This window comes from Aulonocara sp. 'chitande type north' Nkhata Bay, linkage group LG3, assembly GCF_057382095.1.
Source record: "Aulonocara sp. 'chitande type north' Nkhata Bay isolate Kocher_YH1m ecotype deep benthic linkage group LG3, A_spYH_male_GT1.1, whole genome shotgun sequence".
In the NCBI taxonomy this organism is placed as follows: domain Eukaryota; kingdom Metazoa; phylum Chordata; class Actinopteri; order Cichliformes; family Cichlidae; genus Aulonocara; species Aulonocara sp. 'chitande type north' Nkhata Bay.
Window position 1 is genome coordinate 21,930,910 of NC_141346.1, and position 27,745 is coordinate 21,958,654.

Below are 27,745 nucleotides of genomic sequence, written 5' to 3' on the forward strand. Positions count from 1 at the left end.
TCAAGTCTCTCTGTGCCTGGGTCCTCGTCACAAAACACGAAATCACTGTTTTGTACATTTTAACACAATTTAATCCCCACATTTGTGAAAGAAAAGCAAAACACCTTTTTAAAAGTCTGTAACAAAACCATCAAATCTGATAAAGGTTATTTAAATGCTGCAAAAGAAGAATGAATTGGAATTTAAAAAGAACAAACAAACATATTTTAACCTTAATTACTGTCGGAAAAAATGATGCTCATAGTGAGTAAGAAGTAAACTGAGTACGTTTTTTGGACTGAGTTTCACTTTTAATGTGTATGTATAATACAATACAGATATATAAAAATACACTCCAAAATAGAGTCCTTGAAACATGCAATTGTACAAAATGTTAATAAAAAATATAAAAATGGAGGCAACTTTGCCTCTGGTACAATGTATACTATGTATTAAAAGATCTTTACTGCAGATACTACTATGGCTCTGCAGAGTTTTTATTTTATTTTAACCTATGTGGCCTCACCTTGAGGCTGGCAAATCACTTTTGGTGGTCAAGTCTCTCAAGCAGTTTAACAGTTTCTGTTGTGCCTGTCACTGTTCCCTGTCTGTTTTCTTACCTGGTTCTTCCTGACCTTGTACTTTCTCCTCACGTTCCCTCTTTCCTCTCGCCCTTGTTGGACTGACAATCATAAACAAATAGATTGTATTCAATTAGATGAAAAAATTACATTAATATAAAAAAAACACTATTAATATCCACTAATAAAAAAAAGTCCTCTCTCAGTGTACTTTCAACCAAAAGGCGAATAACCAAACCACATGTACATCTAATAAAAGATATAAATATTGAAACACTGATCCAACATTATCCTTTATTGATGGATCATTTGATCTCACACTTTTACCTGAATGTGGCTCCTGGGTTTAATATCAGCACGTGCACATATTACAAGATAACCAATGTAGAATGTTTAGCTTATTTTAGAGTTTAGAAATGTGTTAAAATATAATGTAGAATTATTGTAGAGACACTGCCCTTAAAGTAATAAAGGCCTCACTGTGTCGTGAACTTAGGAGTAGATTGTAGGAGGCCTCTCCCCCACTGAGTGGAAATTCCCCAGAGGATGTTTTAGGGTGGGGGTCTCAACATTTGTAACTGTGGTTTGGAAGGGAGAGGGGTTTTATGACCTCTAGGGAGTTACCTACACCCACAGTGTTTTAACTGTCACGCACACACATCCACACGCACACTCACTCATGTGCACTCACACATACACACAGGTATGCGTAAACAGGCACACACGAGCACTCACATAGACACGTGGGAACGCGTACATGTAGGCATTCATGTGCTCGTGCACATAGACACAGACAGAGTTTGCAGCACACCGTAGAGGGGGTTTTATGATGGGGTCGCTTCTATAAAGCTGGCTGTAACTAACAAAGGGGTGAAGATTTGGAGAGGGACACCGGCCTCGTCTTCCCTTCTAGAAGATGCATGCTTAAATGAAGATGAATAAAGATGAATAAAGGTTTTGTGAAAATGACTACTGAGTCCGGTGCCGTCTCTGGATGCTCGAGGAATAAAAAGAACCGGGGTAAAACTGATTTCTCAACACCAACTTCCCTCATTCCATTTCAAACAAGACAGTGTGTTGGGATGCCTGGGTCGTTGACCCAGGGTTTTGAGTTTATTGTATTATTTATCATTTCTATTCTTTGGTTTCTTCGTTAGAGTTATGTCTTATGGTTTATGTCTCTGTGTAATCCTTAGTTGCTATATCCCCGTGTCCAGTCAGTGTCTGTCTGCCCTGGTCCCATGTCTTTGTTCCCTTTGTTGCAGTGCCTGCATGTGAGTCTGTGTCTTTAGTTCAGTCTTTGTTATGTTTCCTGTTTTATTTTGAAGGTCCACGTCTGATGTTAATGTATCTGGTTTTGCTTCCCCTTGTCTCGTTAGACCTGATTTGCCCCAGCTGTGTTTCCCTCCTGTTACCTATTCCCTGTTTGCTCCCTCTGTGTATTTAAGCCCTGTGTTTCTCTGTGTCCGTTTCGCGATCTACCCTTATCTTGCTGTGTGTTCTGTCAGTCTTCCGGTGTAAGTTTATTTTGATATATCCAGTTATGTTGCATTTGAGTTTAGCATTAAAGCTGTTTTGAGTTCAAGTTTTGCCTCTGAGTGTCTGTACCTTGGGTCCTCCTTACCACCACTCCTGCCTGCACACAGCCTTCACATAACACAGTGGTAACAACAGTAGGCTACGGACAAGTTTAAGCCGGGTATTTTTGAAAACGCAGATTTTTCTATGCGTTTGCACCTTTCGTCCACACGTAAATGGCGTTTTCGGTCACTGAAAACGGAGATTTTTAAAAACTCCGGCCAGGGTGGATATTTTTGAAAACTCAGTTTTTGCATTTACCTGTGGATGAGAAAAACGGAGAAAACAGAGAAAACGGAGAAAACGCATAAAATGCAGTGTCAAAGGTGTGCACCTTTTTTGACGTCACACTGTACGCCACGTTATTGTTTCGGTGAAATGAATTTCTACAATACCGTTACTGTTAATTGTACTCTCTGCAGTGCTTAAATGCTTACATATACACACAAAGTTACTGTCCCTCCACACATACTACTAGGTTCTGCTTCTATGCCCCATCCTTGTTTACTATTTCCAGTGTTGGGAAGGTTACTTTTAAAATGTATTCCGTTACAGAATACAGAATACATGCCCCAAAATGTATTCTGTAGCGTATTCCGTTACGTTACTCAATGACAGTAACGTATTCTGAATACTTTGGAATACTTAATATATTATCATGCTTTTTACAACAACGTGAATGTACTATTGCTGTGTGATTTATTACTATTACTGAAGGTCTGACTCCGAACTGTAGTAAAGGGACCTCTGACTAATACGGCGGGGTCCCTGTCGGCTCGTAGCCGAAAAATAGCTTTACTTTGTTGTGTGGGTCAATTTTTCTTGCGAGAGACAGAGAGAGGCGTTGAAAGACTGCTCCAACGGAACTTATTGTTTTCGGAGGAAAACACGAACACTGTGTACAGTCGAGTCTTAATAGCTTACTTACAACTGGGCTCGTCAGGCACTCTTCTTGGCTGCAGTGGTTATTATTACAGTGGGGCAAAAAAGTATTTAGTCAGCCACCGATTGTGCAAGTTCCCCCACTTAAAATGATGACAGAGGTCAGTAATTTGCACCAGAGGTACACTTCAACTGTGAGAGACAGAATGTGAAAAAAAAATCCATGAATCCACATGGTAGGATTTGTAAAGAATTTATTCGTAAATCAGGGTGGAAAATAAGTATTTGGTCAATAACAAAAATACAACTCAATACTTTGTAACATAACCTTTGTTGGCAATAACAGAGGTCAAACGTTTACTATAGGTCTTTACCAGGTTTGCACACACAGTAGCTGGTATTTTGGCCCATTCCTCCATGCAGATCTTCTCGGGAGCAGTGATGTTTTGGGGCTGTCGCCGAGCAACACGGACTTTCAACTCCCGCCACAGATTTTCTATGGGGTTGAGGTCTGGAGACTGGCTAGGCCACTCCAGGACTTTCGAATGCTTCTTACGGAGCCACTCCTTTGTTGCCCGGGCGGTGTGTTTTGGATCATTGTCATGTTGGAAGACCCAGCCGCGTTTCATCTTCAAAGTTCTCACTGATGGAAGGAGGTTTTGGCTCAAAATCTCACGATACATGGCCCCATTCATTCTGTCCTTAACACGGATCAGTCGTCCTGTCCCCTTGGCAGAAAAACAGCTCCATAGCATGATGTTTCCACCCCCATGCTTCACAGTAGGTATGGTGTTCTTGGGATCCAACTCAGTATTCTTCGTCCTCCAAACACGACGAGTTGAGTTTATACCAAAAAGTTCTACTTTGGTTTCATCTGACCACATGACATTCTCCCAATCCTCTGCTGTATCATCCATGTGCTCTCTGGCAAACTTCAGACGGGCCTGGACATGCACTGGCTTCAGCAGCGGAACACGTCTGGCACTGCGGGATTTGATTCCCTGCCGTTGTAGTGTGTTACTGATGGTGACCTTTGTTACTTTGGTCCCAGCTCTCTGCAGGTCATTCACCAGGTCCCCCCGTGTGGTTCTGGGATCTTTGCTCACCGTTCTCATGATCATTTTGACCCCACGGGATGAGATCTTGCGTGGAGCCCCAGATCGTGGGAGATTATCAGTGGTCTTGTATGTCTTCCATTTTCTGATGATTGCTCCCACAGTTGATTTTTTCACACCAAGCTGCTTGCCTGTAGATTCACTCTTCCCAGTCTGGTGCAGGTCTACAATACTTTTCCTGGTGTCCTTCGAGAGCTCTTTGGTCTTGGCCATGGCGGAGTTTGGAGTCTGACTGTTTGAGGCTGTGGACAGGTGTCTTTTATACAGATGATGAGTTCAAACAGGTGCCATTCATACAGGTAACGAGTGGGGGACAGAAAAGCTTCTTACAGAAGACGTTACAGGTCTGTGAGAGCCAGAGATTTTCCATGTTTGAGGTGACCAAAAACGTATTTGCCACCCTGATTTACGGATAAATTCTTTACAAATCCTACCATGTGAATTCATGGATTTATTTTTTCACATTCTGTCTCTCACGGTTGAAGTGTACCTCTGGTGCAAATTACTGACCTCTGTCATCATTTTAAGTGGGGGAACTTGCACAATCGGTGGCTGACTAAATACTTTTTTGCCCCACTGTATATATATATATATATATATATATATATAAACACCCAGCACGCCCCTGCGGGCAGTTTATCCTTCAAGCTCGGGTCCTCTACCAGAGGCCTGGGAGCTTGAGGGTTAGCTGTTCCCAGGACTGCGCTCTTCTGGACAGAGATCTCCGATGTTGTTCCCGGGATCTGCCTATCTTGGGAGTCACTGCTCCTAGTGCTCCGAATACCACGGGGACCACCGTTACCTTCACCTTCCACATCCTCTCGAGCTCTTCTCTGAGCCCTTGGTATTTCTCCAGCTTCTCGGGTTCCTTCTTTCTGATGTTGCTGTCATTCGGAACCGCTACATCGATCACTACGGCCGTCTTCTTCTGTTTGTCTACCACCACTATGTCTGGTTTGTTAGCCTTTAACCCCAACAAAAACAAGCACATCAGATACCCTATTATTAATTTCAGGAGAAAATGCCTCCCAAATGAAAAAAAAGAATGTGGGGGACATCATGCGCTTTTTAGCAAGGCAAACTGTGAGTAAAATGCTAATAAAAGTGCTGTGTCCATCCTTCCCCATTTATAATATGGATATCTATCACTTGTCGCCAAAGATTTTGTTGTATGTGCGTTTGTGTGTGTGTGTGTGGTGGGTTTGTTGTTGTTGTTGTTGTTGTTGTTTTTAAATCAGGACAGCCCTGGTGGTAGCAGCATCAGTGCGAGCATGGAGCCACAGGGAGCTACACCCTCGTGGGTGACGTCTTATGTTGGTGTGAAAGGAGCTAATTGTTGAACTTTTAAAATAGTTACATTTTTAAGTTTCTAATATGTTTAATATTACAGCCACAGGTCTTTTGCACACATCTCTGTTTCACACTTCAATGAAAACAATGAACAACTTCCATGCATTAATAACAGAGTAATGACGAGCCAGTTAACTTGTGAATACACACTAAAACGTGCGACTCGGTCCGTGTTTCTGATTGATCGTGTCTTACCAGTGCTGATTGTTTGATGTGTACACGCTCATGGCTAGATTGAGAAACCCTGTTTTTATTCATGAAGTGTCATGTAATCACTTAGCTAACCTAACCTCCCTGCTGATGTTAGGCTAAACGAAGCCAGATAACCTGAGCAAGTTGAACTTGCGTCATAATAAAGTTTCTGACTTCACATTTTGAAAGATTTGAACACAATCATGTATGCTTTGCCTTTTCTGTTATTATTAATTATTATTATTGCTTGCCTAGCGCTGCTCAGTCACGTGACCGTACGTTAAAACGCAAGACGGGAGGGGGAGGAGCAAACTGCGCCTGCTCCCTGCAGTGACACATCAAAGCAGCGGCACTTACACAGACAGCCAGGTTGCCTCTTTGATGAAACCGCAGCAGTGCAATACAGGCGAGAAACAGAAACGAAAGTATTGATTTCATTACACTGGTAATGGTATTGATTAATATCAATACAAACTTTAAATATCAATTAATATTGTTGATATTTGGATTGTTCTGCCCACCACTGCAATCCACAGAAATAACGTCATAATCACACTCCCGCAATCGGTTGGATATGACACTCATTGCTCTAAAGTAGGAGTTATTGTGGTGCAATTTAGCCAGGACAGTTTTTTTAAACTATAGTTTTAAATGAAACAGTTTAATTATTAAATAGAAACATGTTAAACCACAAAAATGTATGTCACACTCACACTCCCGCCGTACGTTTCATACTGAGCAGACTTGTCTCTGTGATTCAATTGGGTTGAATTTGACAGATATGGGCGGGGTTATTTGCGGATTTGTTCCCGGTGAAGAGGCGCCAGTATTGACTGCTCTGACTCACTCCCGAAGCGGTCAGAGGACTGAGCGCTCGCCCAACGTTCGCTCTTATTCACCCGATCATCAACTTTAGGAGCTGCTGTCACGAAACCTTGTGGATCTTTGCTCCATTTCCCACGCGTGTTTGTGAAAGTCAGCGGCTCTCTCAGCCTGACCGGAGAAACATCTGGAAATATCTGGAGAAGTCGGACTGAAAGGTGAGTTTAACTTTCTCACCCGTGTTTGTATCTCAGAGGATATAGGCTAATTTACACCAGTGAAACCTGCTCAAAAACTGACCTAGATTAAATGGTGTGTGTGAAGCTGGATTTAAGAAATACGTGTGTCAGGGCAGGCGGGACGGACTCAGGCGCGGACTGACACAGTTAAACAGTTCTTTATTAAACAACACCGGAAGGCTCTATATACAGGTGGGGGAGGGTCCGCGCTCCAGGGGTCTAAACTCGCTCAGCTCCTCTCATTCCCCACGAGGGGAGTGAGACCCTAACCATCCTCACACACAAACTCCACGCCAAACTGCCAACACTCACGCTCAGGGGGTCCAAGGGTTCAGGATTCAGGACGGGTCCCTGAAATCTATTACATGGGGGATTAACTGCAGGTACGTGGGCCAAAGGCGGGAGCCCAACATGAGCTCCGCACAGGCATAGCGATGAGAGAGAGAAAGAGAGAGAGAGAGCGCGCCGGGACGATGACAACGTGATAGAATCCGGTAATTTTCATTTCAATTCAGTCTTTATTGACTGACTTTATGTCCATAGAAACAAGACAAAACACAACATATAAACCTTAATAAAAAAATTTATATATATAAAATATAAAACATTGTAAAAAATTTAAAACCATAATATTCATAAAATAGACGATTACTTAAAAGAAATCAATAAATGCCCAAAAACTTCAACCAGTGCTTCCTCAGACTGGATGAGTAGCGGGAACCACTCACTGTCGGATCTGAGAGTGCTAAAATGATACTGTTACTGGAGCCATTGAAACTTCATCCATCTGCAGAGAAAAAGCAGCTGCACACACCTCTAAATGTGAACATTACATTTATTAAAGGTGCTTTAAAAGTCCAAACACCCACAGCTGCAAACATCTAACTGGCACTGCCCCCTATCTTAAAAAGGATCCTCATTGCATCATTATATGCAACATGCAGCTCCTTCATGCTGCATTGTTTGTAGGATGACCACAAGGGGACAGTACATAGCGCTGTGCAATACACTTTAAACAAAGCCACTTTAACTGTGCATCAACAAAAGCTGAGGCAGAAATCCAGTTCATTGAGTTTCAGAAACATGTCACTGAGGTATGCCACAAGGTTTCATAAGAAAGTTGTAACAGTTAAATTTGAAACTTCATCCATCTGCAGAGAAAAGTGGCTGTCACGCACCTTATCATTAAGGTGCTCCTCTTTGACATAGATATTTGCCTGCTGATTGTATTATTGGACAGAGGAATAGCCCATAGTTTGCTGGCTGCTGTGTCATCAATCATAGTGAAAACCATAGCCACAGCACAGGGAGTATTAATTCTTTGGCAGTTGTGCGGCTTTTGAGGCTGTGCCACTCAGTAGACAACTTTATAGGAGATGAGATGAGCATCTGCCGGCACAAATGCAGCTTTAGTAAAGAGACACTGTTCTTTGCTGAACCAAACCATTGAGACGTTAAAGAACAAAGTGCTTCCTGCAGCCTTTCTTTTGCATGCATCAGGCACACGCACGAAGGAAATGTGTTTCATACAGTTATTAGACCAGTCTTATCTTATCATGGCCCTGCTTTGTTCTGGTTGTAATTTTGGATTCTGAGATATTTAATGTACCATAATAATTCATAACAATTTATAGCTGTTGAGAATTTATTTTGCTTTTTATGCTTTTTGGCTAAATTACCCCCTTACAGACATACTGCCATATCTAATTTGTTACAAAATTAAATCAAATCCAACACAAAAATGAGTATGATGGACCATGTTTTGGTTTCCTAGAACAGGAAATGTTCCTGTTAGATGTTTTTAGGAAAAGAAAAAAAAAGTACTTCTTCTGGTGTAAGTCCTTCTAAGCAACCTTAGCTGCTGGGCTCTATGCTGATTAGTTCAGAGGCTCAAGAGTAAGAGTAAGCAGCACACACGTGACTTTTGGTGGGCAATTTGTTGCTACTTGTGTAGTGTATTTTTGAAAAGCAACAAAGCCTCAGTTTGGAGAAACTTAGAGAAACCCACAAGACATCCATGGTTAGTTGTATTTTGACATTTTCCAACTATTTGCTCATAATGTGTGCCAACAGGCATTTTCAGCATTTTCCTTTTCTGGATATTTTTTAGATATTAATTATTTATTTTTATCAGGATATCAACATCTGAACTTTTTCATCCCTCCCTGACGACTACAGTAAAAAACAGAGGTGTGTTTAGTTTCAATGTGAGTCTTCTGGACAACAAAACTGTTCGAAACACCACAGTTTTTTTCCGTCTTAAGAACAAACACTTGACATACTCTGCTTTTATGTTCACGATTGCAGGAGAAAATGCCTCCCAAATGATCAAAGAACACTGGAGATATTAGGGACTTTCTTTCCAAGCAAACGGTAAGTAAAAACTAATAATACTGCAATGTTATTGCTTCCCCATTTCTACTCTGTATTTATCAGCCAAATTAATTTATCTGTGCTTTTCTTTTTTTAACAGAACAGTCCCAGTGGCAGCAGCAGCAAAGCAAGCATGCAGTCAGAAGGACCTAAACCCCCTCAGGTGAGGTCTTATGTCAGTGTGAAAATAGCTGATTGAACAATAAACAAGCTCGTAGGTTCTTGACATGTTTAATATTTTATGTAATCATGAAATATGAACCTTTACATTTCTGACACTGTCAATGAAAACTGAATCTGTGTGAGCTTTATAGGGAGTTGAAGTATGATTGATGAGATATGCACATACCAGTGATTTGGTCTGAGGGCCACGTCATGCTTCACATCTCTGCAAGGGTCTGCTTCATATTATCCAACACTGTGTGCAACCCACAAATTGTGACAAAGGAAGGTCATACAAGGAGATTCACCATTTTTCACACTTTTGTAATCAGAATACAAAATTTTAATACCAAATATTAAAAAAACATGACATAAAGGTATTTTTAAATAATCTACATTACAAACTAAAAAAAAACAAAGCAAGACAAAATACATTATTAGGTTAACCTTAAAAAACAGGACTTCAGCCAATATTATTACAAACACTAGAGTTCCACAGGGTTGTGTCCTCAGTCCCATCCTCTACACCCTGTACACCCATGACTGTGTCACCTCCAACAAAGATAACATCGTTTTGAAGTTCACGCCCGACACTGCAGTGATTGGCCGCATCACTGGAGGGGGCAAAGCAGCTTACAGGAGAGAGGTGGCCGGTCTGGTGTCATGGTGTGAGGACAACAACCTCACCCTCTACACTGACAAGACAAAGGAGATGATAGTGGACATGAGGAAGAAGAGGAGGCCTCACCAACCACTGTCTATCCGGGGACTTGAAGTGGAGAGGGTGAACAGCTTTAGGTACCTGGGCGTCTACATCTCTGAGGACCTGACCTGGACACTGAACACCACACAGCTGGTCAAGAAGGCTCAGCAGCGGCTGTATTTCCTGAGGAGGCTGAGGGAATTTGGTATGTCGGCCAAGATCCTCAGCAGGTTCTACAGCTGCACTGTGGAGACCACACTGACCAGCTGCATCACTGCATGGTATGGCAGCACTACTGCTATGGACCGCAAACGCCTGCAGAGAGTGATAACAACCGCGGAGAAGATCATCAGGAGTCCGCTGCTCTCTCTGCAGAGCATCTACAATCACAGAGTCCAGAGAAGAGCTGCCTCCATCCTCAAAGACCCCACATGCCCCAACACGGACTGTTCACACTTCTGCCCTCAGGACAAAGGTTTAGAAGTGTGAAATCCAGAACATCCAGACTCAACAACTCCTTCTTCCCCACTGTCATTGAACAGCTGACCTATTTTTGAACAGTAAAAATAATTTTTTGCACATCAGGTCATCCTGCATATTAAGCCAGCATATTACAGCCACAGGTCTTTTGCACCTCTGTTTCACAATTCAATATTTTGTCTCCTTTTCTGTCTTCATTTATTTATTTGCACTATTTGTATTTTTTCTGTTCTATTTCTATTGTATATATTAACCGGCATCTGAGGGTGGACAGCAAAGAAAGAATTTCATTGCATAGAGAAATGCTTTTTTTTTTCTTTGGACACATGACAATAAACACTTTGAATCTTGAATAATTTGATATGTATTTATATATTTTAATATCTGTTATTTCTGCAGGGATTTACGCCAACTCGACCAAAGGAGGAAAATGACAGTGATTTCACTGTAAGTGTACCGTGTTACATTACATGACCAAAATACTGCTCTGCTTCTTTAGTACCACTGTGTTTCTAACCATCTCGCTCTAATTTCCTCTAGGTTCAACATTCCCATGAATTTACGGTGAAATTCAGTCAAGCTAGTTATGAATATACTGTTCAGTGTAATCAGCTTTGCACAGTGCTGGAAGCCATAAAATCAAATGAGAAATGCAATGAGAAGATTAAGTGTGCAGATGAGAACATTATCATTCAGCTAGGTAAAGAGGATAAGAAGTCAATTGTTGCAACACATTTCCCCTGTTCTTGCATTGATGATGGTGAGTGTCTGATCATATCATGTAGAGCAGAAAAAGTTGAAGGTAAAGTCCAACATTCCAAAATAGTGCATCCAAAAGGGCACTATTCTGTCTTCTATATAGACACAGTTGGTGGGCTACACACTAAAACAAAGGAACTTTTTAAAAATAATGATGTAAAACAGTTCAAGAACCTCTGTGTTTATGGAGAAAAGGGAATAACTGTGGCTGAGGCTCTGAAGAGAGACGGTCGCTTCATTGATGACCTTGGTAACTTTGAGCTGTCCAACAATCAGGATCCCAAACGCCTCACTGTATGCACACAAAAGGTAGAAATCCTACACCAGAAACAATTCAAGATACGCCTTCCAAAAGATAAAAAAGAAAACAATGGAAAGTCGCAAGAAAGCCCAACAAATAATTCTCAAAGTAATTGTGAAAGAAGATCAGGGTCAGAGATCGTCTATTTAGCACAACAGGAGGGAATCCGTGTAAAAACCGCAGTGAAAGAAACCAGCAGTGATGTTGATAGAAACAAGATTTATGAACTACTGCGTGAGCAGTTTCCAGATCTGAAACGATGGATGGAGAGTAGATTCCCTGGTGATTTGTATCAGGAAGCACTGAATCTCAGGAAGGAAAACTTTGGAAAGATCCAGCAGTCCTTCAGTGAAGTTCACAGAGTCAGGAAGCTGCTAGAACTGGGAAAGTCAGTTTGCAAAGTCATTGTTAAGGATGTTTCTATGGGAACAGGCTTTGTGCTGTTTGATACTTTCATCCTGACTAGCGCACATTTGTTTGATGGTTACGTTGAAGGAAAGGCGCTGCAGCAGGATGTAGAAGTGTTTGCTGTATTTGACTACGAGAAGTCTGAGCCAGAAACAAATTTCTACTACTTTAGAGCAGAGAATACATTCACTGACTTTGATGCTGATCTAGATTATGCAGTTCTGGAGCTCAACCCTGAAGGCTCAAAACCAAACCAGCAAACAAGAGCACAGAACATAAAGGTACCACCAGGGCTGCTCAGTGAGTTTGGACCACTGCCTGCCAATGGTGAAGCCTGCATCATTGGACACCCAGCAGGGGGGGTGAAAAAAATGGATCCTACATGTATCATTGAGACAGATAAGAGAGGGCAGGCTATTGATGAACATTTGTATCAGTACAAAAACCTGCTCATCATCAAAACAATCAGTGATTGGCTCAAAGAGCATGGCATTAATGACATATTGATAGGTGGATGTAAAGCAGGAAAGGTAGCGACCTACCACACTTTCATGTATCACGGTGCCTCTGGTTCTCCAGTGTTTGATGGACTTGGCAGAGTTTTTGGTTTGCACACTGCAGGTTATGTCTGTGATTCAGTCAACAGTGATGAGAGCGTCATTGAATATGCCATTCCTCTTCTTACTATATTTGAAAACTTTGTGGAAAATCTGAAGGAAAGTGAAAATGAGGAGCTGTTGAAGAAAGTTGAGAAGGCAGCAAAAAGAAACCCACACCTGAAAGAGATACTCAATGCTGAGGAGCCAATGGAAGTCAGTTAGGTATACAGATTAGGGCAAGTTGCAAACTATTTCTGATTTCAGAGATTCCTTTTTTTCTAATGCATTATTCTTCAAAGAATTGAACACATAAGATGTAACCTGAACCTGTGCCTCTGGGGACCTGTGGTATAAGGCACAGGAGGATTTGAAGCTTAGTGAAGTTACTATAGCCCTATACTGAGAGAGATTACAGTCAAAGCTTATACTGCGGACATAACCTCATGCTGAGTAAAATAATTTATATAATAAGAAAACTTCTGACTTTGCGACTGAAAAACACAGATACTGTGTATTTACCCTTAAAGGCACACTACAATGATATAGAAGTGATGTTTTAAAACCAAGCTTGTAGCTGGCCTTAGTTTAATGTTTAGATTTTAGTAGAAGTTTCTACTTAGTGGGTGTGTAGCTGTCTGTTCAGATGTATTACCCAGGGTTTTTATTATGTCTGTTTTTTTGTTTTGTTTTATAACTACTGGTGGAATGAAAACCATCCTTTGAAAATCATGTTTTTTACCCCTTGTGTTTTAACATTGCTGTGTATGTTTAGTACAATGTAATACAAACCATATGCTGTTAACCTGTTTGTGACATGTTTAGTGTTGTCATTATGAACTATAATGTTTCTTTGTTTTAAACTTTCCTTCCTGTTGAAAAAGGAAATTTGTTTATTTCAAGTCAAGATTCTTTACACTATTCTTGAAAAACCCACACAGGAAAAGATTTTCTGTCAGACACATTTTTTGAGGCTTGGTGTACATGTCTTTTTGGCAAAACTTCCCAAAGATAAAACGTGTCATAGTGAGTAACACCAATCCTTTTCTCCTGTTATTATTTCAGTTCTGAATAAAATTTTAAAAAAAATGCTAAACTCACCTTCATGTTAGAGTGGTTCAATTTTTCAAAACTGGTGGGAGAAACGTTTTGTTTCATCCAAGTGACTTCTTCGGTCTAGAGAGTATAAGAATATACTTATACAGTGGGGCAAAAAAGTATTTAGTCAGCCACCGATTGTGCAAGTTCCCCCACCTAAAATGATGACAGAGGTCAGTAATTTGCACCAGAGGTACACGTCAACTGTGAGAGACAGAATGTGAAAAAAAAATCCATGAATCCACATGGTAGGATTTGTAAAGAATTTATTCGTAAATCAGGGTGGCAAATAAGTATTTGGTCAATAACAAAAATACAACTCAATACTTTGTAACATAACCTTTGTTGGCAATAAAAGAGGTCAAACGTTTACTATAGGTCTTTACCAGGGGCCTGTTCTTCGTACCTCGCTAAGTAAGTTAGCTGGATTAGATTGTTGACGATTTTGCGTGATCCTGGATCGTTCGGTTCCCCGAAGCTCATCCGGGACTTGCTGTCATAGCAACAGAGCCGTAAGCGTAAACCTGCTGGGGAGCAGGTTTACTTTATGTAAACAGGATTAGATCGCGGCCACGCAGGTATGTCCGCTTCATTTATACGAAAGCAACAGCGATATTCCACCACTGTTTCACCATAAATAAATAACATCAATGTAACTAAAGACAGTGCAGCACCTGATCCATTTATTGATTTCACACAGGTCATTTCCTAAAAAAGGGAAATGTACTATTAACATTCTATTACATGTATGTGATTATTACAGATGTAATTCATATTTCAGAGTAGTAATTGTAAATTACTTCGTGTAATCAAGATGGGAGACCACGGCTATAAAAGCGAAGGTGGATTTGGGAAGCCTGTCGCAGTCATATCCTGTCCGTTTACGCGACCAACCCATTGCGGAAGGTGCAAGATTGATAAGGAGAGTCCTCAGAATTCAGCGTATATTGCGGGATAGACAGGATCCTTTAGCTCAGCGCGACAGTGTGCTCATTGAGAGATATCGATATTCCCGTGAGGGTATTATTTACTTAACCAACTTGTTGACGAGGGGGTGCAGGACCACCACCTGTCTTTTTTTCCTCTGCCCTTTTCTTGGTTGCTGTTATGAACAAACTAACAGAGTATTACAGGCCAGTATTACCTTGCCAAGAGACGAAAAGCAATCTAAGAGATAAATATTACCATTCTGTAGAATACTCCTGTATTCCACTTTTACTTGTTCCCATGTTCTTGTGGGTCCTGTTGTGGCTCTAATGTGAAAGGGGATATAATATAACATATTATAATATAATATAATGCCATATGATATTGGACAATATAGTGTCATATGATAGATCTACCCTACCGCCTAATGGTGTTGGCCAGAGGGGCCGATGGCGCGATATGGCAGCCTGGCTACAACCGTAGCTGCCTCCACCAGTGTGTGAATGTGGGAGTGAATGAATAGTGGTATCGTACAGCGCTTTGGGTGCCTTGGAAAGCGCTATATAAACCCAATCCATTATTATTATTATTATTAAATTACCTACGAGTTTGATTTGTCAGCAACTTTCTGCCAGCCCCTCTCTCCTTGCTTTTGCAGCCTTTGCAGTGTTCTCTTGCGTTTTAATTAAACTCTGAAACTCCTGAAATCCCTCAATCAAGAGTTCTTGCTCTGCTGCCGGAAAATACCGTGCACGCCCCTTCGACATTTTCGCCGACCAATCAGCGGGTTGCCGATCAATGTTTCTACTATCGATGCGTAGCCCCTTTTACGACACCCAGTGATGTCACATTACTGCGTCCAGCTGTACTAATCGTCAACAGCAGGTGTGTTCGGGGAACCGGATTAGCGAGCTCACGGTTAGCGCGATAGTTTGGTCTTGGATGTGTCATTTGATCTTGGATGTAGTAAGCGACGTACGAAGAACAGGCCCCAGGTTTGCACACACAGTAGCTGGTATTTTGGCCCATTCCTCCATGCAGATCTTCTCGAGAGCAGAGATGTTTTGGGGCTGTCGCCGAGCAACACGGACTTTCAACTCCCGCCACAGATTTTCTATGGGGTTGAGGTCTGGAGATTGGCTAGGCCACTCCAGGACTTTCAAATGCTTCTTACGGAGCCACTCCTTTGTTGCCCGGGCGGTGTGTTTTGGATCATTGTCATGTTGGAAGGCCCAGCCGCGTTTCATCTTCAAAGTTCTCACTGATGGAAGGAGGTTTTGGCTCAAAATCTCACGATACATGGCCCCATTCATTCTGTCCTTAACACGGATCGGTCGTCCTGTCCCCTTGGCAGAAAAACAGCTCCATAGCATGATGTTTCCATCCCCATGCTTCACAGTAGGTATGGTGTTCTTGGGATCCAACTCAGTATTCTTCGTCCTCCAAACACGACGAGTTGAGTTTATACCAAAAAGTTCTACTTTGGTTTCATCTGACCACATGACATTCTCCCAATCCTCTGCTGTATCATCCATGTGCTCTCTGGCAAACTTCAGACGGGCCTGGACATGCACTGGCTTCAGCAGTGGAACACGTCTGGCACTGCGGGATTTGATTCCCTGCCGTTTTAGTGTGTTACTGATGGTGACCTTTGTTACTTTGGTCCCAGCTCTCTGCAGGTCATTCACCAGGTCCCCCCGTGTGGTTCTGGGATCTTTGCTCACCGTTCTCATGATCATTTTGACCCCACGGGATGAGATCTTGCGTGGAGCCCCAGATCGAGGGAGATTATCAGTTGTCTTGTATGTCTTCCATTTTCTGATGATTGCTCCCACAGTTGATTTTTTCACACCAAGCTGCTTGCCTATTGTAGATTCACTCTTCCCAGTCTGGTGCAGGTCTACAATACTTTTCCTGGTGTCCTTCGACAGCTCTTTGGTCTTGGCCATGGCGGAGTTTGGAGTCTGACTGTTTGAGGCTGTGGACAGGTGTCTATACAGATGATGAGTTCAAACAGGTGCCATTCATACAGGTAACGAGTGGGGGACAGAAAAGCTTCTTACAGAAGATGTTACAGGTCTGTGAGAGCCAGAGATTTTCCTTGTTTGAGGTGACCAAATACTTATTTTCCACCCTAATTTACGAATAAATTCTTTACAAATCCTACCATGTGAATTCATGGATTTTTTTTTCACATTCTGTCTCTCACAGTTGAAGTGTACCTCTGGTGCAAATTACTGACCTCTGTCATCATTTTAAGTGGGGGAACTTGCACAATCGGTGGCTGACTAAATACTTTTTTGCCCCACTGTATATTTACATGTTTCCAGCTCCCGTTTTTCCTCGACGACAACTCGTACCTTTCCACTCGCCTTTTTCTCCCTCCTCGCGCTCACAGACACATAACGTGTATGGCAGTGCATTCTCCCTGCAACACGGACTATACTGCCCATGATGCTGCATTCTTTAGAGCTATGCTTGTAGCATTCTGCCTGTTAGCTTAGCACAACAACAACAACGAAAAGGCGCTCTCTCACCCAGGAAACACACAGTCGCAGAAAGAGAGAGAGAGCGTCGCCCTGTAACCATGGCAACCATAACGCTGCCGCCTGGAACGAAAGAACGTAGCTGTCAAACAAAACCCAAACAGTCCTAACCCGCGACAAAATGAAACAGGAAAGTACCGCAGTGTAATCCATTTATTTCAACAAAGTAACTGTATTCTGAATACCACCTTTTTAAACGGTAACTGTAACGGAATACAGTTACTCATATTTTGTATTCTAAATACGTAACGGCGGTACATGTATTCCGTTACTCCCCAACACTGACTATTTCCCACCGAGGCTTCTAGACTTCTGATTGGCCAACATTTCTACACTGTTAGGAATATATCGCCACCTCTTGCTTTGGCATGTTCCTACCAGCGTTTTCCTTCATTTCTGCGTTTACGTGTGGACGGAATTATTTTTTAAAACGAAAACGGAAAATCTCAGTTTTCAAAAATACCCATGTACGTGTGGACGTAGCCTTAGTTATGTGCTTAAGTTACAATACAATGTAATACAGAGTAGATCGTATTGTAGGGTCACATAGTTGGAAAACACGTGTTACTCAATAAATATATATTCTTGCGTATTTTCTGATCATATTGTTTTATGTAGTTTAATAATAAAGGCCTCTATAAAGCAAGGCCAGCTGTGAGAGAGAACTAGGTCAGAGGGTGATAGGTCGCCTAGCAACAGAGGTTGAAGTTAGGGGAAGTTTAAGAAAGAGGAAGTTTAGTGCAGAGCTGCAGAGGCAATATTAAGAACAGGAAACCAGACAGAAAAAGCAGTAACACGCACACACACACATTAGTCAGGCCAGAAGGAGTTGTTTTTATCGAAACTATGTGTGATGTATGACTAATTATATTATACATATTTTGGCTTCTAAAGCTTCAGATGTGCGGAGGCTTTAGCCGGGTGCATATCTCCGTTTCCGGAAATGAATAAAAGAATGATTTAAGAGTTTTGATCAACTGCGTCATGTTCTTTCTATTCAGGAAGGGAAATGAAAGAATCGGATTTAATACACGTTTTCAACACTGCAGGTTACCTGGGTGTAATGTTTTTCAGCTAAAAAGAAACATGGTCTGACTCCATCCATCCATCCATCCATCCATCTTCATCTGCTTTATCCGAGGCCGGGTCGCGGGGGCAGCAGCCTAAGCAAAGAGGCCCAGACCTCCCTCTCCCCAGCCACCTCCTCCAGCTTATCCGGGGGAATACCAAGGCGTTCCCAGGCCAGCCGAGAGATATAATCTCTCCAGCGTGTCCTGGGTCTGCCCCGGGGCCTCCTCCCGGTGGGACATGCCTGGAACACCCCACCCAGGAGGCGCCCAGGAGGCATCCTTGTCAGATGCCCGAACCACCTCAGCTGGCTCCTTTCGATGTGGAGCAGCAGCGGCTCTACTCTGAGCCCCTCCCGGATGGCCGAACTTCTCACCCTATCTCTAAGGGAGAGGCCAGCCACCCTTCGGAGGAAGCTCATTTCTGTCGCTTGTATCCGCGATCTCGTTCTTTCGGTCACTACCCACAGCTCGTGGCCATAGGTGAGGGTAGGGACGTAGATCGACCTGTAAATTGAGAGCTTCGCTTTTACACTCAGCTCCCTCTTCACCACGACGGACCGGTGCAGCGTCCGCATTACTGCAGCTGCAGCCCCAATCCGTCTGTCGATCTCCGGCTCCCTTCTCCCATCACTCGTGAACAAGACCCCGAGATACTTGAACTCCTCCACTTGGGGCAGGAACTCATCCCCGACCCGGAGTGAGCACTCCACCCTTTTCCAGCTGAGGACCATGGCCTCAGATTTGGAGGTGCTGATCCTCATTCCCGCTGCTTCACACTCGGCTGCAAACTGTTCCAGTGCGAGCTGGAGGCCCTCACCTGATGAAGCCAACAGAACCACATCATCCACAAAAATCAGAGATGAGATTCTGAGGCCACCAAAGCAAAAGCCCTCCGCCACTTGGCTGCGCCTAGAAATCCTGTCCATAAAAATTATGAACAGAACCGGAGACAAAGGGCAGCCCTGGCGGAGCCCATCACCCACTGGGATCGAGTCCGACTTATTGCCGGCAATGCGAACCAAGCTCTTGCAACGGTTGTATAGGGATCGAATGGCCCGTAGCAATGGGCCAGACACCCCATACTCCCGCAGCACCTCCCACAGGACACCCTGAGGGACACGGTCGAATGCCTTCTCCAAGTCCACAAAACACATGTAGACTGGTTGGGCAAACTCCCATGCACCCTCAAGTATCCTGGAGAGGATAAAGAGCTGGTCCAGTGTTGTTCAACACATTCATCATGGTCTGACTCATACCTAACTAAGTTTAAATGCAGCTAACATGTCCTGTTTTAAGCCACGCACTTACACTTACACCTCTCAGCCACCATCACACTGGCAGAAAGGGCGCTAGAGCCAGAGTAGGGGAGAGGTGAACTGGAACAAACCATTTTGGGAGGGGGTGTGGGTGTGTGTGAGCGTGTGCGGGGGGGGGGTGGTATCTATACTTTTGTTGTTAAAATGTTACGTCTCAATTAAGTACTGTATGCTTCTTATATTGTTAGTAGTGTGTCACACAAACAGTAAATATTGTCAAAAACGTAAGAAATCTTTGATTTGCTTTGATTCATTTTGGGCTAAAAAAATAGGCTAAAATCACCCCTGACCCACACACTCATTTCAATTTTCATTAGTAAAGAGTAATGTGCACCTGTGTTTTACAGCACAGAAGAACTGCGCTGTAAAGTTTCACACAGAGTGACAATGATGTGTCATAACATGAGAATAATTATGACATGATGGTGGACAACTCGAACTGAAGCCTGCATTAAGTCATACATGCAAATAAGTTTCAAGTATTTTTCTTTGTTCTAAAATTTGATGACATTTTTGGAAGAGTGACTTTTATCCTTCAGCTGCAGATGAATCTTGTCCTGTTGAGGTGGCTATTCTATCTTGTGCCAGGTGTTAATGAAGTGGCTGTTTGGTTTCTCCATTGTAGAGGTCTGTGCACTTTTTGCCACACTCCACAGTACATACTATATTGTTTATCTTGACTTTGGGAGTTTTTTCTTTGCGATGAGCCTTTTTTTCTGAGAGCATGGCTGTGTCTGAAGTGCACTTGGATGACATGCTTGGAGAAATTCTCCTGAGATTCTCTGATAAACCTGCTACATAAGGGATGACGATGTTGTTCCGTTTCTCATGTTGTTTCTTCCTGGTTGGTGTCTGAACTAGGGCATGCTTTTATTGCTTTCTAACAGTAAGTCAGAAAATAATGTTGAATATGTTGTTACTTTTACAAGATACAAAAGACATTCATGTTTCTATGGTAAACCTAAGCGAATCACGTATGATCTGCATGAAATTCTACAACTTAATTTGTTTTTTGTTGAGATGACATGATACAGTGCTTAGTTGCCTGGACTCACAAAATTCACAAGATTGCGCAAAATTTCAAACCACAGGAAAACAACTGGGGCTATAAGAGGCAGACAACCATACACACACCACATGTATGCTATTGCTACATATTGTGATCTAACCTTTCAAGGACAAAAATGTAAAGAAAAATCTTTAACAAGATTTGTATCGTACACTGAAAAAAAGGCCATGTTGGATTTATTTAATTCAATAGTGGGCATTCGTTGCACACAATTGTTTTGCTTTGGCATAAATTTATACAACTGAGTTAAATCAACACTTATCCATCAATAAGTGTTGATGAATGTGTTGAATAAGTGTCACTTACTGAACACAGCTTTTTCATCTGCAATAAACCTGTAGTTGTCTGCCTCTTATAACTCCTGCAGTTTGATATCTCATGTGATCTTGTGAATTTCATGAGTCCAGGGAACTAACCACTCTTACTAGATTGTATCAGGTCATTTCAACAAGAACAAATTAAGTTGTTGAACTTCAAACTGATCCTACATGATTTAATTACATTCATAGAAACAAGAAATTCTTGTGTTTAAATTACAAATTAGACTTTTGTAAATGGAAAACCACCAAATTTCCTTTTTTCATTATACCAAAAAAAGCTGCTTGACTTGACTAAGATGGACGCCTTCCCCAAACCACAATCCAAAGCACGCGAGCCGACTCACATGCAGTGTTTAACATTGCTATATTACTGACTTACTTTACTCAAACATATGTGAATATGAATAATTTAATCTACCCTCTCTGCATATCAAGTAGATTCTACACTATATAGTTACACTTTACTGTGAAGCATGAGGAAATTGTGTTAAACACGTAAGATCCTTACATAAGTCTAAGAGATAGCCAATCCCTTTTTTAAAGCCTGTTTGACAGCTTGGTGGTGCAGTGGTTAGCACTGTTGCCGGGGCTCAAATTCACAATCTGGCTGAGTTTGCTGTAGGTTCTCTCTGGGTTCTTTGTTTTTCTTGTACAGTCATGCAGGTATTGGGGTTAGGTTAATTGGTGATTTAAGATTAGCCACAAATGTGAGTTCAAATGGTTGTCTGTCTTTCTGTGTTAGCCCAGAGATAGACTGTGGAGGGTGCACCTGCCACAGGCCCCAGCCTCCCCCACAACCATGACGAATATTTGCAGAAATAGGTTGTTGTTGTTATAAATCAAATATTAGACCCTAGACTTTCTTGAACACTCGAAAAAACAACTCTTGAAATGAAATTAAAATAATCATAGAAAGGATTTCATCTTAATAAATGTCTTTGTAATAGAATTAAATAGTTTTATCGGACTAATATAATTTGCATCAGATCAACTCAATTGAATTAAGTTGGACTCAATTGCAGTGAGTAAGTAAATCCATCATTAATTAATTAATCTGGTCCAACTGAAGTACGTACATTAAGATAGAATAACAGAATTGGCAATGCTAATATAAAGCCATTTAGTCACGTGGAAATTCTTCCCGTGATTTTTTTATGTTCATTTAAAAATATATATTTTTTTGAGTTAAAGTTAAATGAACTGCTTAGAACATGTGCTGTATGCATTTTTCACTTCATGAGCAATAGAAGAGGATGAGAAGCTGCAGACTATATACTTAAACTGAATGAAAATAAACAGTTAATCAAATGGACTCTCAATTACAATAAAGTATCACAATAAAATAGAAGTTACAGTATGTCCCAACGGACCACACTGCACATTAATTTGTGTTGTACATAGGTATCATTCAGTTCAGTTTATTTTTTATTTCAAGCATGTACATTCACAATCATTACAAAATATCACTCCATTCTTCTGTTTGAAAGGTGTAGGACGAAGCATGCACTTATTTTGCCCTACCTTCTCAACTATAAGGTGATTTCTACACATTTTAAATTCTGCATGTCTCAGCTAAACATACGTTTTGAACTTTAAACATCCTGCCTAGTACAACTGAACAACCTGAAAAAAATACATATGTAAACACATACAAAGCACAAACAAGCATTGTACAAACAATAAAGGTGATTTGTCCTGTCATTTGCATAGCGAGCAGCCATTGTTCTGTATGTGACATATGATAACCTTGGGAAATCAAATCATTTAGTCTGTTTTCCATTTTTTCAAACAAAGATGAATGCTTTTTCAAATGTTGACATAACTATAAGAGCTGAGCATGTCTATGATGTCAAATTTAGAAACCAGTCATGGTCCCAATGTGTATTTTATAGTTACATTCTTTTTTGTGCAGCTGAAGAAATAGTGCTTCTTCAAGACATCGTTTTAGACAGAATTTCCTCTGCTGCACTTTTCAGTCATGCATTTCTCCCAAATGTTTGATTTAAAAATACACTTACATTAGCGCCACTAAAAGGATCTATTTCAGGATATTGTTGTGGTTGGGCTGTTGACTTAGCCCTGTTTTATAATAGTAAAAAAAAAAAACTGAAACAGTTCCAAACATTTTAGTATATTATACTTGTAAAATCATGTATATCTCTCATTTGTAGCCAAATTCAATCCTTGTCTTCATTTGTTGATACAACAGGAACATGAGAGTTTTCCTGCCCTATGCAGAAACAGCAGAGGTAACACCAAAGATTTGGAAAAGTTAAACCAGACCGCATACACAAACACTGAACACAGGGCAGTGCTGCTCACTAGATTTGAGATGTTGAGAGCATTAAATACAAGTATCCCAACAACCCATAGCCACACAGCACAGGTTATAGCCGTGACAGTGTAGAAAGCTCTCAGCTTTGATTGGTCAACCATCTCCCTTTCCCCACCCGCTTCCCCTGGCCCTGGGCGAATCAACACACAGAGAACAGAGAGGCTGCAGAAAGATATAGTTATTATGGAGGGAGCCAAAATGCAGAACAATGGGGCAAATCTGTAGTTAGGAGGTATTAAAACTATAACACATGTCAGTCCAAAGCTCAGCAGCCAAACACAGCCGATGCTGATGTTTCTGATCCTGACCCCACGGGCATTTCTTAGACTCATGTAGGTGATGGGGTGAAGAACAGCCAGATAACGTTCTACACAGGTCAGGAGGTGGAAAAATATCTCTCCATAATAAGCAATATTAGAAGCGTATGATCCTACTGTCGCACTCACTAAGTGATTAGTGTACGTGCCACAATACATGACCAAACACCCCAAAACCCAGATCAGGTTCATAGCAGCCATGTGGTAGGTGAAGATGTCAGAGTGGCTTGCTGTTTTAAAGGAGCGCTGCTGCCGCCATCTTTGGTGACCAATATAAAAGATGATGACAGAGAGAGTGAGGAGGAGGATGATTTTCACTGCATAGTAGGGAATCAATTGGGATGAATTCATGGGGCAGAAATAGTCCAGAAGATAGTTGGAGGTGGAGTTAAGTGACATTTCTGTTGTATGATGTAGGTCTGATGCATGAGAGAGAAAAAACAATTAGAAGGACAGACAGTTAAAATAAATCTTGTTAAAATAAGACGAGTTAGTGTAGTTTTGGGAGCAAAAGTGTGAGTGGTACCTGAAATATTTTTATACAGCATTTTTCTTTAATCAACAAATACGTTGAAATAAAATGAAAAGAAATGACAGGGTGTTGGTCATGTATAATATCATGCTGTAAAACTTGTGGAGTGTAATAACAAACAATTGATCATTATCCTCTGTCATCTAAAAATTCATCAAATTGTGGATTAGTCTGCACTGGGAGGGAAAACAATCAGAGCAAACATCTATATCTTCTATATATGGTATAAAAAGTTTCATCTCTCAGTGCATATTAATATGTTCAAATGCAAAACACATTGTGCCACTTATCCTTGATCCTTTATCTATGATCTAATCCTGTAATCCCAATCAATGTTCTCAGATTTATGTAATCTACAAACAGTGATTTCTTCATTAAACCATAGCGTTGTAAGTTGGACCAAAACAAAGTGGGGCTTTTAAGAGTAATCGTAAGAAGAATAAACCAGAAAATGAGATTCAAAATAATCACTGAATTAGCTTTTGCAACACTATTAATTACAAGTTCAACAAGAGATAACATTAATATATAATAACTACAGATTGATACACTTTAACCTCAGTGGCATCACGTTAAAAAGATAAGTAACAGCTCAAATATTTATGAAAAAAACATTTAAAAATGAATCTGTTGCTAAATTATAAGAGATTAAAGAGCACCTTTTTGGTTAAATTGTTTCCTCTGGTTTGCGTCTCCAAACTGACGTCTGCTCTTCACTTTAAATATGCACTGATGCTTCTGCTGGTGCTCAGGTTGCTCACAGTTCACACAGCAGCTGAACTATGTCAGCTTTTTGTATGACTCAAATAGTAGCACTCACTTTAAATTACAGCAGCAAATTCTACTTCAGCATTTGGGTCGTCTTCTAGGGTACGTCTGTATTTTCTAACCACCATGGATACTTTGTATATCAAAAATATATTTTTTATTTTCACCCCAACATGTAGGAAACCAAAAACTAACATGGATTTTGTGTAATTAGTGTAAATGGTTTAAGTTGAGTTTTTATATGTAGCAGAAAATAACATACAGTTTAAGACTGTTGAGGATATGTACATAGTAGATTAAATACCTTGTATAAGATTTTTAATGTCTGTATATTTCTCGATCAATCAGTTAGATGTGACAGTATTCAAAGAGCTTGTAATCTAAGACAGGTGTTCATTCAAATTAAATGGTGCCTTAATTTGAATGACCCTGTGTGTACATAAATAATTCCGATGGAATCCTTTTTATAGCATGTGAGTGAAGATTTTAGTTTGCATAACTCTAGCTAGATTGTTAGAAAATCTCTGTTCAGTGCTAAGTCGAAATCCAAACAAGCAGAGTAAAAACAAGCGTCTCTGCAGAAATTTACAACTGTAATTTTTGTGATAAAATGTTTTGAACTACTTATTGTAGGTGCATTCTTCCCTGGAAATTCATTTTAGCATAATACCTTTTTTTTAATTCAAGTACCGAGGATTACTTTCTCTCACTTTTCCTCTTCAAAACTCTGTCTTTGTCAACCACAGTATATTCAGTAGGTGTCATGATTGGCTGTGTGGCAGGCAGGCAAGCAGGAGTGGTGGACCCGAAATGCAGGACTCAGACACGGAAGTGAAACTTAAAGTGCAGCTTTATTGCTGGGGAAAACCTCGTACTAACTAAACTCACCAAAAGACCAACAAAAGTCTGAACAGAGGAGCTGAGGACAGAAACACTGGAAAAGATATACTAAACTGGAGCAGGTGACTAAACACTAGAAACACTAGAAACACTAGAAACTAGTGATGGCCCGCTTGAAGCTAAAGCTCCGGTGCGTGCGTCAAAAAAATCAACACACTGCTTCTGTGTCGAAGCTTGATTCGTTTTTGCCATATTCACGTGATCAGTGATGTCCGAAGCTTCATTTAGAACCTAACTGCTTCGGTGTCGTGTCCAAATTCATGGGCTGCATCTTCCTGAGGCCGCATTTGTAGACCGATTACGTCACAGCGACGCACCGAAGGCTGTCCAAATTCGTAGACTCCTCCGAATGCAGCCGACAAATGCGTCCTCCTTTTCCCCGAATTTGAAGGATGGGTCGGGTGTGTCCTTCGTGGCCTACCACATCCCAGAATTCATAGCGCGGCCCAGCCAAACTCCAGTTTCCAACAATGGCGGCCGCTACTAAGTTTTAAAATTACTCATACTAATCTTTCTGGGTCACAAAATAAACTTTTAACATATTTTCAGGCGAGAAAGTAGTTGTGTAAACATCAAATATCTGCTCGGTTTATCAAGATATCGCATATTTGCAAAAGTGCTTCGACGTTTTCGGAGACGTCTGCTACCCACCAGCTCGATAGCCAGCCGGGAGCTCGAGGGTCACTGAAGCCGCAGAGAACGGCACAACTCCCGGCACATCATTTTCAGATCACCGCGGACTTTCGCTACTCAGGTTAAACGTAATATATAAGTCACTTAGACAACCTCAAATGTTATTGCTGGGCTTTTTTCAGTGTTTTATTTGTTCGTGAGTAAATCGGTTTGGCTGAGATTACAGTTGTTAGATTAGATTAGATAAAATAAAACTTTATTAATCCCCCGGGTGGGTTCCTCCTTGGTTTTTACACAGCTGACTAAACGTCAAACAGAAAACTGATTAAACAGAAGTGTGAGATGGTCGAGAATTTACACCAGTGTCCTGTTATATTTTAGACAGCAAGGAGCAGACGGCCGAGTTTATTAAACTCCACCGAGACAGCGGTGACGCTAATCTGAAGGCTAGACTGTCCAATTTCCCCAGCCGTTTACTTCCAGCCTACCCGACCTTCTGAGGACCCGGCCCACGTAGACCGCGAAGGCCAGGTCCTCAGGAGGATGCAGCCCATGAATTTGGACACAACCATTGGTTTATAAGGAAATGAATCATTCGCGGGATTTGTGGAGCATTTTGATGGTGACAGATAGCGAACCACTGATCATTCCACTGAGAGATTTAGAGCCAGCGAGGAATAGAGGAGGTTCTGTTGTGTGGGAGAATTTTGAGTTGATTTTGGTCAATCGGGTGGGTTTTGCAGCTTTGTGTTCTGGCCGTTTGCTTTTGTTTTGTGCGTGTTTATTTTATCTGAAAACGGGAAAAAGGTAAAATGTCAAAAATCTGCTTCCATAATATAAATATCATTAAATAACTTTAGAAAAACTTCCACTTGACTCTTTACATGTAATGTTGTAAAAATATATATTTTATTGTTTAGTTAATCTGAAAATGTTAGTCTGCCAAATGTGCAGCAATTGAATTTATTTATTCTCTTTAGCTGATAGTTTTTGTGGCCCAGGTAGACTGTATAACTGCATCTCTACCAGTTTCTCTGCACTCCAGCCTCTTCTGTTCCATGTGAAGGGATTTTCCTTAAGGCAGGAGAAATTATCTCCACGAAAAGGAACAGGTTCGGCCATTGCACACTAGATCAAATTCTCTTCTTAAATAAAAATGAAAAAGGGCTACTTTAAATGCATCATGTTTTTAATTTGCAAGTTCATAAGCATTTTCCCTTTCCAGTTCACAATCAATTCTACCCCCAGGTCAAAAATATGTCTGGGAAAATTTCCCTAATATAATATTATTTATAAATATACCCGTCTAGCGATTAATTGCATAAGTGCATGGAGGCGGGACCTCACAGCAGAAGCCTACTCCATAATGTGTTGTACATTATTATATGTATATT

General features: G+C 41.1%; 2 protein-coding genes across 2 annotated transcripts; one reads left to right on the top strand and one right to left on the bottom strand.

Moving 5' to 3' along the window:
* Positions 1 to 9,244: 9,244 nt before the first annotated feature.
* LOC147334545 (serine protease FAM111A-like) lies at positions 9,245 to 13,048 on the top strand. The gene is made up of 5 exons (XM_086285937.1): positions 9,245 to 9,279; positions 9,787 to 10,071; positions 10,168 to 10,459; positions 10,856 to 10,903; positions 10,997 to 13,048. The coding sequence occupies exons 1-5, from the start codon at positions 9,245 to 9,247 to the stop codon at positions 12,743 to 12,745; spliced, it is 2,409 nt and encodes an 802-aa protein (XP_086142063.1). The 3' UTR covers positions 12,746 to 13,048.
* A 10,008-nt stretch (positions 13,049 to 23,056) lies between these two features.
* LOC147334546 (uncharacterized) lies at positions 23,057 to 23,917 on the bottom strand. Its single transcript, XM_086287362.1, has one exon. It carries the CDS (start codon positions 23,915 to 23,917, stop codon positions 23,057 to 23,059), a length of 861 nt encoding a protein of 286 aa, XP_086143488.1.
* Between the last annotated feature and the right edge of the window lie 3,828 nt (positions 23,918 to 27,745).

Bases quoted from the DNA above. Each gene is read 5' to 3' on its own strand.
- LOC147334545 (XM_086285937.1), top strand. From the start codon at position 9,245: ATGCAGTCAGAAGGACCTAAACCCCCTCAGGTGAG. The intron at 10,072-10,167 runs GTACCTGGGCGT...TTTCCTGAGGAG, and splicing joins GAGAGGGTGAACAGCTTTAG to GCTGAGGGAATTTGGTATGT. The intron at 10,460-10,855 runs GTGTGAAATCCA...TTATTTCTGCAG, and splicing joins CTCAGGACAAAGGTTTAGAA to GGATTTACGCCAACTCGACC.
- LOC147334546 (XM_086287362.1), bottom strand. From the start codon at position 23,917: ATGTCACTTAACTCCACCTCCAACTATCTTCTGGACTATTTCTGCCCC.